Source organism: Lissotriton vulgaris, chromosome 7 (assembly GCF_964263255.1).
Source record: "Lissotriton vulgaris chromosome 7, aLisVul1.2, whole genome shotgun sequence".
Classification (NCBI taxonomy): Eukaryota; Metazoa; Chordata; class Amphibia; order Caudata; family Salamandridae; genus Lissotriton; species Lissotriton vulgaris.
The window spans coordinates 900,118,492-900,133,662 of NC_141695.1; the positions used below are offsets into that span (position 1 = coordinate 900,118,492).

General features: G+C 43.6%; 1 protein-coding gene across 4 annotated transcripts in view; it reads left to right on the forward strand.

Annotated features, from left to right (window-relative positions):
* Positions 1-15,171, forward strand: part of TBC1D9B (TBC1 domain family member 9B) — a 169,932-nt gene that overhangs the window by 48,050 nt on the left and 106,711 nt on the right. For all 4 annotated transcript variants that reach the window (XM_086931332.1, XM_086931334.1, XM_086931335.1 and 1 more), the window contains exon 4: positions 14,492-14,720. In XM_086931332.1, the coding sequence (XP_086787458.1) occupies positions 14,492-14,720 (229 nt within the window). The remainder of the gene's footprint in view (positions 1-14,491; positions 14,721-15,171) is intronic.

Genomic DNA, 15,171 nt, shown 5'->3' on the forward strand with positions numbered 1-15,171 from the left:
TTTTCCTCTTTAATTAGAAGCTAACCTGCTCTAGATAATTCAAGAGGGTAAAACCCCACCCAAATACTATAAAAATGTATTTTGCTACAGTTATTAAACCAAAAATAAATATTTATTTGACCAAGTATTTATGTATGAATTATAATTCATGAAAACTTACAGAATAAGTGTAAACTTGCTTTGACAGTGCAACATCAATGCGCCTGCCACACCCTCACCCCTGGCTTGAGGTACTTTATCAGGACAGTTTAATTCAGAAACGCAACACAACTGTGGATGCATCTCTGGCCTGCATTGTCAAACCGACTGATGTTCAGTGCAGTGGTGGGTCTAACTCGGCCTTAAGCGGCGTCCTCACTAAAGGTTGTGGGATGGTTCATCCCTAACTTGGTCTCTTATAGAGGCAGTACCTTACTCTTTTTCGGAATCATTAACAAGGCAGCTGCTGATGCAGTGTGGAAAAAGTGAGGTGGTATATAATTATCCCTGACGTTTGTTTGTGTCGACCTCCTTTTTCCCACTATGTAGGCCGCTGCTCCGCCTACATGAGCTGACCAGTACTTCTGGGATTCCCTTTAAGGTAACAGCTGTTTATCGCAATACTGCTCTGCTGATGATGTCCCGAAAGGTATGCATGAAGCAGAGGGAATGCACACGTTGCTTTAGTCTCCAGCAGGGCCTCCCTAGACCCCACTCTAGGGCGCAATGGTAGTTCTGCTCTCTGCTGTATGTATTTTACATATTTTTCTCCCAACAATAAAAAGCTGTATGAAAGATTTTAAGGCCCGTATGTTGCTAACATATTAGTTAATACTCCTAGTCCTTGTTCCTGTAAAAAAAAAATCTTTCTATCATCTTACAGATTACTTTCATATTCTCAAATTTCAAATCAAAATGTGGTTGGTCAGTATCCTACGTTTCGGTTGGATGTAAAGTTTCTTTTGCATTTTTAAGTTCTTTGATGAACATAGCTAGTTCTGCCGGGTTGCAGAATTCTTTTTGATTTACTATTTGACCGATAACTGTGGTAGCTACTCAAAAAGACTAAAACTCCTGTCCGATCTGCCTAGAGTAAGAGTGAATACACATGTTTTTCTCTAGCCATTTGTTTTGTCAGCCTTGGAAGCCAATGTCTTCTGTTTTTTGTAAAATTAGATTCCTGGCCACTGTGACTGTCAGTCACTCCTGCTGGAGGTGCAGTACCACGCAATAAATAGTCATGAGGTTTTTTCTTTTGGATTGTGCAGTGTGTGCGCTTTGTTCTTACAGCTGAGGCTCAGTAGTTATGAACCCATCAGGTCACGACTTTCAGTATTTTCCAGCACCCTAAAGAGCTGTGTGTTGTCATGGCAACTTTTACCCTAAATCTGTATTTTACTGCCACATATGCCAATATTCTTATTACTAGGCAAGTGAGCTTTGTATTTTTGTTGTCTTTGTCATCATGTATTGCTTTGTCATTCTTCTGTGAAAGCTGCCCATGTCTTTTGTAGTTCACTTGCTTTTCTGAGGCAGCAATACAATTGCATACACTTCAGAGTGTTTATGTTGTATGCACTAGATGAAAGGTCTCCAAACTTTTCAGTAGTGAGAGCTACTTCTCATCAGTGAGAATCATTGTGAGCTACTGAAGGCTAATCAACTTGTGCACCTCCCCACACCCAACTTAATTGGCTCTAAACCTAATGTCCATAAAGCCAGATGCTATGATTCAACCAAAATACTTTGACTAGGGTCACTATGACAGGGCTGCCGTGTTTGTCAGTGAGAGTGTGGTCTTTGGGGATGTATGAACATGTGTGCGTATGAATGCGATGTGTGTACGGGTGACTGAGAAACTGTGTCGTATGTACTTGTGGCACAGGACCTACCTTTCACCATATGTGGCCCAGTTACATGTATAAGACAAATGGGAGACATTTTTAACTTAAAAGAATGGTAGTATTTTCACTTTTTAATATGGCACTGTATTGAGAAAATTAAACTGAAGAGTTAACTTTAGAATTGATTCTATAAAATTCCTCATTTAAATTTTTCCCATTTCAAAGTGTCACATTTACAAACACCAAGCATCTTGCTCCCAGTGGCCTGCAGACATGGTTCCATATTTAAGACCGAAAAATAAATTTTTTGAATAGGCGGAATTTTAAGTGAATAAACATGCTTCATAAAACATTGAGGCATTTACCTTAATTGAAAGTGGAGAAATACATTAATATTTAGTGCTTTATAGAAGAAGTTTTCTTCACTTTATATTTCTCCCATTTGGAATAAAATGACTATTTTTCAGTTCTAAATACGGTACAGGGTCTACAGGCCAGTGAGAGCAAGAGGTCCACTGTTTGTAAATGCGAAACTGAAGTGGGATAAAAATAAAATTAATAATTAAATTATTATGGTAACTTTTTATTTTTATTTTCTCCCATTCAAAAGCAGTCCGAAACAACCTTTTGTTTGGACTTCTACTCAAAAATTAACCACATGGCTGCTAGGCGTTTTCCCGTCCTGTGCTGAGATATGCAGGATGCCATTATTCATGACGAGCTGGCCTTGTCATCCGCGCACGGCAGGTAAGCGCCATGACGAGCCCAGCTCGTCATTAGCTTCGAAGGGGTTAAGTACTTCAGTTCTTCACTCTGTGACTGAAGCAGAGGAAATACACAAGCTGCTTTAGTCTCCAGCAGGGTCTCCCTAGACCCTACTCTCCGGAGCAATGGTAGTTCTGCTCTCTGCTGTATGCATTTTACATATTTTTCTTCTGGCCCATAAATCTGAGTGAGCACTACTCCTTATCAGGCTCTCCTGTCTGCAGTTAATAATGCAAACACAGCCTTCCCTTAACATTAAAAGAAAAATGTGTCCCCATGCTTATTTAACGAGCATTTGCAATGCAATAGGTCTCGCATTACTGAGTTTAAGCTAGTGGCGTTGCTTTATTACTTGCAACACCAATAGCTCAAGCTTTAAGTAATACGAACCCTATTGAATTGCAAATGCTTTTCTTTGTAGGTACCTATGGTTATCGGTTCACCTCCTTCTTTTTTTTTTCTCTGTAGAAAAAGTACAAATAATTTCATCTGTTGCTTTCAAATCCATTTTCTTTTGGAACTCTCATGCATCTAGACTGATCATGCTGCTTCTTAATAAATATTTGGAGCTGTTTGCCAACCTAATAAATACCTTGGGAAAGGGTTACTCTCATGAATTATACCCAACCTTGCAAACTGCTTAGCAGAAGCGAAGTTCTGGATGGCTCAATGTTAAATCAGTCCAGATCCTCCAGAAACTGAATGAATTATACAGACTTCTTCAAACTCACACAATCTAAAAAAGGGGCATCAAAAATGCCTCCTTCTGGGGTATCCTCCAATATTGTGAAGAATACCCAATCCTTTCCCAACTTGACAATAAACGGAATTTTGACTGACATGTAAAGGCCATCACCAACCAATACTTCTCAAATATTAAATAATTCACCCTGTACACAGATCTGAGTACAGTGGTCGAGCAGTCACTGGCCCTTTAAAGCAGGGGTCCCCAAACCGGTCCTGGAGGGCCGGATCCATGCCAGATTTTTTAAAATTACTACATGCATCTCAATGGGGATATCCAAAAAATCTGGCATGGATCTGGCTCTCCAGGACCGGTTTGGAGACCCCTGCTTTAAAGGATCAACTATGAAAATGTGCTAATATGGTGCACCCCAAATAAATAACTAAATCAGGCAAAGGTTCAAGATCTTACTGCAATGCACGCTGCTGCTAATCTACACTCCATCTCATGCAGCTGTGACCATGCCTACGAGCTCTGTTAGCTGCCCCTGGAAACCAGGTGCCCGATAAGTCTGCATGTCCATCTCACAACAGAGTGCACAAAGGCACCCTCAAAGTCATCCTACACATTTCTGGAGGTTAACCTTCCTGAGAAGCATGGGATGCCCCTGGGTGTATCCTCCTAAGCCTAGGGGTAACCAGGAAGTAGCATTAGGACAGAGATGAATACTCCACTTGGCAGAGGCAAGACGAAATCGACAAAATCTCAAGCTAATAGCTGAAAGCGGGCAACCCAGAACAAACTCGCCATATATAGTCCGTTTGACCTCGGTCTTGTCAAATCGAATCTAAAGAAAGCAAGATCCCAAGTAAGAAATGACGGTTACTGTCTGATGGTGTTAAGTGCGAGTAACTAAGTCCTGAACAAACTATTATAACATCAGATAAAATGCACTTGGATCCACGTGCAATATAAATAAAAATGGATTTGATTGAGATTCCAAGGTTAAAACAGTATGAATAGCTGGACTCTGCAATTCAGCACTCTGAAATTTATAACTTGCTAAAAGATCGTTAAACAGATGCATTGGAGTACTGCATAAATAGAACAGACTTAAAGATGAGTGCCGAAAAATAATTAAGCGTTAGCAAAGTCATTAGTCCTAGCGTTAGCTGCCAGCCTTTTGGCTTGGTCAATACTTGCTTTGTTACAGTTTTTACAAAACTTTATTGTTCAAGGAGCTACTGAGCTCTCAATCAATCTAAACAATTTTTGGCCTCAAAAAGCAACCAGCACCTGCGATTAAGGGTACATTGTATTGTATTGTAATTGCATTTATATAGCGCTTACTACCCCTGCCGAGGTGTTGTAGCGCTTTTTCAGCATGCAGCACGCTAGTCTGGAACCCATAAAGGATTAGTCTAAAGCAAGTTAAGTGCACATTTAATCAAATATGTGATGCGGGTCATTCTTCGCAGGGAGTCCTCGGCCTTGCATCTCACAAGTACCATCCACGCGCCCCATTCCATTATTTAATTAATTATATGCGCGCGCTGCAGGCACTTCTCAATATATATATATATATATATATATAGTCCTTATCGAACAGTGCAATATTAGCCCCTGGAACTGTTTTGCGTTATACTCCTTTTTATTTTCCGCGAAAGATGAAAGGTGGAGTCTGTCTGCTCCTGGTGCGCGGCATTCTGCAGCAGGCACGCAAATTCTGTAAATGGTGAGTAAATATACAACGCTATGTGAAAGTGCATGCATGATTTGTAACTATGCACTATATTTTCCATTCACCAACACTGACTTCATAACGGATAACTGGGAGAGCCGACGCCATTCGAACACTCTTCTCCGCTCCCTTGAACCTGCCGAGTTATTCTATCAACTATCTAAAAATATATACTTTGAACCGGAGATCCGCTAAGACACGACACAACGACTGACCGAAATGCGCAACATGCCAGACTGGGTGTCAGTGCAGAGACAATTTAACACCTACACAGCATTTTCTTTTGGGGTCTGGGTAAAATGAGTTTTAAAAGCTGTGGTGACCTGTTAAAAAGCGGTAAAGTGTTGACATCAGCCATGAGTCTGCGTTCGTAAGCCTGGTCTTGTTGTGCACAGTGGCGAGGGCAGAGAGGCGCCGGTGTGTGCACACAACATGTAAGCCAATGCGTTATTATAAGGCAGCGTGCAGCCCCGCAAGTCTTCATTAACCACCCCTTTTCCAGATGCTCGAATAATAATAAAAACAAATCTTTCTCAGACACTTTTTTCTTTTCTTTTCACAACACAAGCACAACCAATTAACCCATTCATTGCCGGGGAAGTAAACGTTTTCCGTATGCGATCTTTGTGTTTTGTGTTCACTTGGCATCTCGTAGTAGCCAAACATTTATTTTATCTGCAGCTTCGAATGGTGATCCCGGACCTACAACTGTGACCCCCTTCGTTCCACTCTGCGGTCCCCTCGTTTACGTCCTGTGACCACAGCATTGCTTCGAAGCTTCTGCCTGGGAGTTCAAGCGCTGTAAAGAATGTAGTTAAAAAGAATAAACTCCAGAATCTTGTGAGATCACTACTGAAAACAGTGCGATTAACTGACAGGTGTTCAGTTAGTTCCCTACTTCACTAAACTAGAAAACACAGAGGAGCGGGGGGAGGGAGCTCGGCAGCGAGGCGAACGCGTGCTGCTGGGCGTGCTAGCCACCGTTGGGAAAGGGCGGAGCAAAGACGGGACATGCGCCCGCCTTTGCCCAATTGCGTGCTGGCTTTTTTTTTTAAAAAGCATGCGAAAGCCAGTAGAGCCGCGGAAAGCAAAACCACACGCACGAGCATGTGAGCAGCTTTCAAAACCCCATACAAAAGGGCTCTCGCTGCGCGGGCAGTGCTGCGGACTGCAACGCAGGCGCAAGCCCTAAAAATGAACTTGAGGCTGCGAGCTACTTTAAAGGTGTCTCACGATCAACTGGTTGGAGTCACCTGCACTAGATTTTTATAATATAGGGCACTATAGTCTGGGCTGAGCGACGTGCAATGTTCCTTTTTATGTGCACCGTTCGAATTTAGATGAAATCCGCGAAGTCATTATGGGTATGCAGTCGGGGAAGGCCACAAGGACGGACGGAATTCCAGGGGAATTCAACAAAACTTACATAGATCTGATGGCTCCCATCCTTTGCGACATGTATGAAGATTCACTCGAGGTGGGAGTTTTTCCCGCGTCCATGCGGGAGGCGCTTATAATTTCATTACTCAAGCCAGGAAAGACGCCCCAGCACTGTGACTCATATAGGCCACGGTCTCCCCTCAATTGTGATGCTAAGATTCTAGCTATGGTAAATGCAAACCGATTGAGCCTATTGATGGAAAATTTGATCCTGCCTGATCAATCGAGTTTTGTCCCCGGGAGGGCTACATCCCACAACTTGAGAACCCTCTTTGCCATACTGAACAATGTCTTGCCCGACCTACCCCTAGCCGCAGTGTTTTTAGATGCCACTAAGGCTTTTGATTCAATTGAATGGGACTATATCTTTGGGGTGATGTCGCGAATGGGGTTCCCTCCCCTCTTTCTATCGTGGAGCAGGCTACTTTATCAGCCACCGGTTGCTAAAGTGCTTATTAACGGATGCACGTCTCAAACGTTCCAAATTACCAAGGGTACCCGGCAGGGGTGCCTGCTTTCCCCCCTGCTGGTTCGCCATCGCGGTAGAGCCATTGGCATCAAACTGAGGCAGCATCACAAGGAGAAGGGACTGCGTTGTAATATGTGGCAAATACTTATATCATTATATGCTGATGATATCACCCTGTACATTCAAGATCCACAGCAGAATTTGAACCCCATCCTTGGATAATTTATAGTTTTTGGGAACTTATCGGGGATCCAGATCAATTGGGGGAAATAGAGTATATTCCCACTGACGATTGCCACAACTCGCTTCTCGCTTGATTATCCATTAGAATGGTGTGATGACGAACTACGTTATTTGGGAATCCGAGTCACCAGGGACAGAGAGGAATTTAGGAGGATAAATTATGTCACCACGATGACCTGCATAACGGAATGTGTGACTCGCTGGATTGCGTTACCCCTATCAATGGCGGGAAGAGCATCACTAATTAAAATGGTGGTACTCCCCCAGTTACTCTACCTTTTTTTTAAAATATTCCATATTTTGCGGGGGCTTTCTTCTTTAAGAGACTAAGGTCGGAGCTGACGCGCCTAGTGTGGGGCGGTAAACAGCCGAGACTGCAATGGAACGTACTTATACGGCCATATTCACAAGGGGGATTTGGGATCCCAAATTTTGAACTTTATTATATTAGTGCGCACGCTCACTATGCGTGGTTCTGGATGGCGCAGCCGAGGTATATACTGCAGGTTGTGGCGGCGCATTGGCTGGCACACCCCGTTCCTATGGATGGTGCACTGTACGAAGTGACTAGCCCCAGGGACAGTATGCCTAACACCATAACATATACGATTGCAGCATGGCAACGGATTGGGCGCATGCTGAATGCCACCTTACTATACTCTCCGTTATTGCGACTCACTTTTCACCAGAAAATGCCCCTTCTTCAAGAAACAATATTTCATAAATTTAGAGTGCACCAATATTCGCACTTGGGGAGGATCTGTATCAGGACGGACGCTTTCGTATTACAGGGAATACAGCACACCCCACTTGACTTATTTCTGTACACTCGCCAGAGGCAGGGGATACAGTCTCTTACCCCTGACTTCCCAGCTGAACCGCAGACTTTAGTGCCGCTGCAAATGATGCTGCAGAATGTGGTGGTGAAGCGCCTTGTCTCCTTGTTTTACAGAGCAGTTCACACGCGGAGCGAACTGCTGGCTACAATATCCCGTGCACGATGGTGTGAGGAACTGGGGATTGAGGTGACTGATGCCCAATGGGAATATTGTTGTTTACAGATGGCAAGGGTGTCGGCCAGTAGCAGGCTCCGCATCATACACTATAAATTCTGCACAGAGCGTACTACATCCCAGTCAGGCTACACAAGTACCAACTAAGGGACTCGGACAGGTGCGATAGATGTCATGCCCCTGGGGCGGGTTTTTTGCATGTGGCGTGGGAATGTTCAGGGGTGAATTAATATTGTGTGCAAGTCTTTGACGTTGATGATAAATGAACGTGTGGCACCCACCCCATTGATGGCTCTTCTGGGCGATGTCAAACCACTGCAGGCGTGCATCGCAAATATGTCGCCCTTGCACTTCTAATGGCTAAGAGACGGGTGGCCTGCCGCTGTGGAAGGGGACGGGCACCCAAATTTAAGGATTTGATAGCCGACTTAGAGACTTGCCAGGGGCGCCTTGCCACATATGCTGAACTGCTGCCATGTGCCTCTAGACCCAAAGATATCTGGGCCCCCATGACATGTTACTTACTGGCACACCCGCAGGACCCGGAGCAGGCAGCATAGCCACCCCCCGCGCTAGCAAGTCGGAGGTATAAGTGTTGTAACTGAAACTGACCAGGGAAGGGACACCGGATAAGGAATATGTGTACTGATTGTTAATAGAGGATATCCTATCGGGACTGTGAGGGGAACCGTGATTATGATGAGATGTATATGTGAATTGGAACTGGGAACCCATTACTTGAACTGAAAGGAACTGCTCTATCTCTGATACGTTGACCAAGCTAATGTTATGATCTGATATAATGTACATAGTGCTTATGTGTCAAGAACAACCTGAATGCTGATGTGACCACAATGTACCACTGAATGTATGTAATGATGCTATTGATACCGTATGTTTGAACAGAAATTTCAATAAAAATAAATTAAAAAAAAGATGGTCAAATTCACATAAAAAGATGTCCGAAACTCGAGGTGAAGTGCTTGGAGGAACCTGGTCTGTGGTAAATCAAACCACCAGCTGTGAGTTCTGCAGTACAAGCTGAGCTAAAGGAGGAGCGGTCCTGAGGAGAAACAGCCTCGCATTCTAGCGAAAAGGTGAGGGTCCATCCAAGCCGCCTTTCAACGAGGAGACCTTGCGAGGAACCAGACAGGGGCACTGCCCCAAAGCAAGGGAACTGGCAGAGAATAACGGAGTGCTGCTTAGTCAAATTGTGAAGGGGGTGCGAAGGAAGGTAAATGATTAGCACACTACGGAAGCACCAGAGTCCAAAACCAAGGACCACAGGGCCAGTTTTCAGTAGATAGAAGATTAACCCTTGATACCCAACAAAAGACACAAGTAGTAGTTATTTCAGGAGTATACCTTAGGTTTGTAGTCATTCGTCCTATATGGCTTTTAACCATATTCATGATCAGTAATAGGTGTTGAATGCTCTCCTGTTAAATCCAAAAAGTTCTTCCTGAGAATGCATGCCCGCTGGTATAAGTGCCTTGCCCAATGGACACTTCGAAGTTAAACAACAATTTCAGGATGTGGGCAGCGTATTGCTCCACCGTCAGCCGCACTGCTAGAATGCGCACATTTTTCACGCTTGTATTATGCCAATTTTAATCCTTTTAATTCATGGACTTCTATTTCATTTAGGTTCACCTTTTAATCTATTTCTTGTTTCAATCCACATGCAGGAATTTTGTGCCATTTCCCAAGCTTCTCATGTTACTGTTGTGCCCATCCGTACCTCGTACTGAAACACGACTAGTGCAAACTTCGTTCACGGCAGTGTTTATTAAAAACCTTTGCATTTCAGAGCCCTACTTCAGGGGTAACTATAAATAACAACAAAACATTTACCATTCGAGTATCGTGCAATTTGCATAAACAATACATGCATTTTATATCTTGCTTGTTCACTTTTCACTGTGCATGGTTGAATTGATCCCATTGTGAAAATCTCACATATCCCACATATACTGTTCAAATAATAAACCTCACCAATTGCAACTCTGAAAATACTACACCATTTAACTAACAAAACTTCATCACTGTTCACTATGCACCCTACCCTATTTCTTGCGCGTTGCCGCGCTCTCACTCGCTCTGGCCTGAAATGCATTGGTTTTTTAAATAAACACTGCCTTGAACGAAGTTTGCACTAGTCGTGTTTCAGTACGAGGTCCGGATGGGCACAACAGTAACATGAGAAGCTTGAGAAATGGCACAAAATTCCTGCGTGTGGATTGAAATAAGAAATCGATTAAAAGGTGAAACTAAATGAAACATGAGTCCATGGGTTAAAAGGATTCAAATTGGCAAAATGCAAGCGTTAAAAAATTGCGCATTCTAGCAGTGCGGCTGGAGGTGGAGCGATATGCTGCCCCACATCCTGAAATTGTCTTTTAACCACATTGCCATAATCAGGAACACTGCAAATCATGTTTTCTATTCTCTGAGATCACTTACAGGATCACAGTCACTTAGTTGAAAATAACCACCTTTTAAATGTTCTTGTTGTTGCATGCATCGTACAAGACATGTCCTGTGGCTCAGATATAAAATAGCTGCTATCGATAGTCTTGTTTTATCAGAGCTTCTTGCTCTACCCATAGCGGCCAGCATTTTTCTCAGAAGACAACACACCTTCTATGTCTGGCAGAGTTGCACAGGACTTTAGGCTCTGGAGCCCACAGTAACTCAAGCAAGCATGGCTCCTACAGTCTAGCACCATTAACATATGTCATCTTGGGTGTCCAGCAGTTAAGAGGAGAAGCAGGCAGGCTGCGCTCTCAACACATCTGCTTCCAGGGCAACCTCGAACTTGCCAAGCTGTGAAGCCTCGTTCACTCTGCCACTTGTCTATCCGTTCCTCCCTCGCACCAGTTGGCCAGTAAGTGCCTCTGATGAACCTGCTGTAAGTAAAGCACCTTCTTTTTAACTGCATGGTTGCTAACTGTATCTCATCTAACTATTGTGACAAGTGAATGCACTGAAGCTCTCTTGGGGGAAATCGGACCCTTGCCGCCAGCAACCTAATCGGACCTCCCCTGCCTCACCTGGGGAAAGCTTGTTTTACCGCTGGTCCCTGCCCTCTGTCTCCCCCCGCTGTCGCAGCCTGTGGCATCCCGGCGCGGCCGCCGAGCGAGGGAGACTACGACCCCCAGTGTCCTTTGCGGCAGGAAGCCGCCTGATCCCGTTTCCGCGCCTGGAGGCGCCTTAAATTCAATCAGCAGCCCGCGTCACGTGAGCGGGACGTGTGCCGGGCTAAGCCCGGGCAAAGGGCGGGCCCTCTGTGGCCCTGTGGAGGACGGGACCGGCCACCCCCCTTGGTTCCTCGACAAGAGGAGGTACATCGGTTTGAACTATACATTGACACTCTATGGACAGTTTATTTTCCCCTTAAAGCCATCATCATCACTTATATAGTACCACACTATATTATGACACGCAAGGGGACCAATAAGAAATCTCCTTCACAGCGCGACCCAGGTCAGGGGACCTTAAATTTTACCGTGACCAGTAGAACATTGCCCACCTCTAGCGAAGCTGAGAATGACCCGCGCCAATCCATATATACTAGGCAATCTCCCCCACTGATCCCTGATAGTCCGCAGAACTTGCCTTTTTGGGAGGAAATAAACGCTTTGTGTGGCACTAAGTATGCCCCAGTGGTATCACCATCCCCCGTAAAAGGCATCAGCTCCATTACCCCAATTAGGATACCTTGTGACTCATCTTTACCATCTCAAAAAGACAATACCCAAGGTATTGCATTGTTTCAGGGCCCAAACGCTAAAAGGAAGCATGACGGGACTAATGACAGCGGGAATCATCCGAAAATACTAAAACTGTGCGCTGGTCCTACATCGCCAGTCACTAACCCCACCTTAACTACGGTGGAGGCTGGAAAATGTGACGACCAAGTATCTTCTCCCTGTTTCCCTTTATTGTCTCAGTTAGAGCTATTGTTAAATTCTATCGTATTACCATTAGTAGAAAAAATTAACGCCCTGGGTGACAGACTAACAGGTATTGAGAAAATCATTCAAGCCAACTCTCCACCAACCACTAAAGATCTATCTAGTGGGGGAAGAGCCCCTTCGCCAACTACCATAAGAAAAGAGAAAACCACTAAAATCAACTCTCCGTCCACTTCTAAGAAGGTAATACCCAACGGTTCTGACCTATTTATTGCCCCCAATGCTCCTTTGCCTATTAACATAAGTAAATATGCCCAAACCCCTCCACAATTTCCTAACAAAACCGCTACAACTTCCCCTAAAGTCGCCACTTAATCTGGATTTACTAAGTATACTGCTGCCAGAGTGGACCCAAACAGAGCCGCATCCATACACTTACCCCCAGAAGCCGCCCCATTTGTCCTCGTTCTCTCAGGAATACCGGCACCCTCCCACGAGAAACCCGAAAGACGCCAGGAACTTTTAAATAAGGTCATATTCTGGCTATCTAAAAACAGACCACTCATACCCAATCACGACGGTGGAATCCTGTGTGTTAGAAAGGTGGGCTGGCTAGGGTCTTTAACTAAAGACATCAGGGGGGACCTGGTTCTAGTGAAATTTAGAAATAGGAACATTGTCCCCTATCTACGATCTAACCCGCCCCAAAAAGGAGACGGCCCCATATCTGTGTGGGACTTACATTATTTCTACCCAAGTACCCCATATATCCCGCCAATAAGATCAAAGGCAGACCATACCTATCTGCTGGGAAGGGGTTCTCATGCTCTCAGTGGTAGTAACTTTTTTGCATCTAAGAGACTTGATTCGCGGTATAATAACTGTAACTGCTGATGAAATTGTATAAAGGGACAGCCTCATGTATTAGCTTAGTTGGTATTCCCAATTTTAAACTCAGCACGTTTTTAAATTTGGAAAGTACTTCAAAAGTCTGGGCACATGTTTTTTAACTTGTAGTTATTTTAACCTGTAGATATTTGACTGCATTGTATCACTGTCTGTATGTTTGCTGCCTTTTTAATTATGATTGTCTTTTATTTGTACGCTTTTATGATTTTGAAACAAAATCGAATAAAGCATTATCTGATCTGAATGCACTGAAGCCTAGCTTTCCTTCTAACAGAGCATTAGAACGTTTGCCAAAGAGACTGTATCTCCTGATTAAAGAATGTCCTCACGCTCAAAATGCATAGATGCATAATTTATAGAAAGCTTTTTATAGTGAAGAAGCTTGACTTGAACAATTTAAAGGGTAAGATTGAATTTACTTCTGTTAAGAAAAATAAATGGACTAGAATCCATAAATGGGTCATAATGAGGCAGTGAATATGGTGATTTTTGAAGGGGATAGAAGCAAGTGAATTTTGCACGTACTAAGCCGCTTGACATGGGGAGACACTTTCCATCTCAGCCTGGTCCTTCTGTATTCTCTATTGGCAAATGACGCCATCCCTGCTAAAGGTTTTATGTCAGTACTTATGAGTGTACATTCTTTAAAAAAGTCTTGTAATTCTTTAATCATACTCCATTGCAGGATAACTCTAGTTTCTTTCGGAGAAGTTAACCATTTGATCAATGTTATCAGTGTCTTAGATTTGTAAGAATAGCTGTGTGGATGAATAAATAAGACTTTTTAAAGCATACAAATATCCCAGATTGAATCATGGCCTTGGTATCATCTGCATGTTGCTTGACCAATAAAACTGACCTAGAAATTGGAATGCCTAGTGTAGACATATAGCACAACCGAAAAGAGTCCTGTGGGACATCAGAGCAGAGGAGGCAATGTTTCTGCCTGAAACTTTCTGAGGATAATTTTGTTTGCAGTGGTGAACAATTTGGAAGATTTGATTAAATCGACTGAATTTTCCACTAATCCTGTCCAATGGATCTAGATGTGAGTATCAGTTGTGAGTAATATTTTGAACAACACGAAGGCAGTAGGTTTACTGTTATCCTTGGTAGAATCTCTTAGTTGATAAACTGAGGCCTTAGAGAACCCATAACAGAGTTATTGAATACTCCGAACAGATCCTGGGCTAAGAATAGCCCGAACTCATTCACTGTCATTACACAGGTCTTGCACACAACTGTGTAATGCAATTACAGAAATGTGACATCAACATAATATCTACATTAAGCTAACATTATTTATATTGTTGATCTCGGTGCCTACAGTCACTAACAGAAGCCGACTGAATAGAAAGCACCTGAACGGTATTACAAAAGAGTTAATGTAACTAGGTTGTAAGCCTTTTCTGAAAGCCTGGTTTCAAACGGAGTTAGAGAGGCGCACAAATTGATTACCCTTTGACTCCCCTACTCCTCTTCACAGGGTATCATCGCAGAGGAGAACAAGAACATTCAGCCCAAGGATGAGGAGGACCCAGGCAAGTTCCGCGAGGCTGAGGTGAAGATGCGCAAACTCTTTGGAATGCCAGAGGTGGAGAAGCTGGTCAACTATTACTCCTGCAGCTACTGGAAGGGGCGGGTTCCCCGGCAGGGCTGGCTTTACCTGACAGTCAACCATCTCTGCTTCTACTCCTTCCTGCTCGGAAAAGAAGGTTAGACAACCACCACATTAACACCTTCCTGCATCACGCTCCAAATTCTCAGTGGTGGTGACTGGTTCAACCTTTGTGTATTATAATGCACAAGTGAGTTGACAACTGTCTATTGCATTCAGTGATAATTGAATTGGATTCTGTTAACAAAATGAAGTGCAGCAAACTGTAACAACTCCAACATGCATTCCAAGAGATACTTTATTTTGAAGTAACACTCTTGTCCGCATCTGTTATTGATTACGTAACACATTTCTCTTGCTGTTTAAATAAGGGTTACTATTACCAGGCGGTATTCCTTTAATTGACGAGTGAGTTAGCACCTGTGGGACCCTAGCTGAAGATCTGCAGGTTAATCACACATTGCTGCAGAATGCATGAAACCCATTGAACTGTTCAAATGTAGAGAGTACTCCCAGCACAGCAGTATTGGCCATCTTTTGCTCATAAC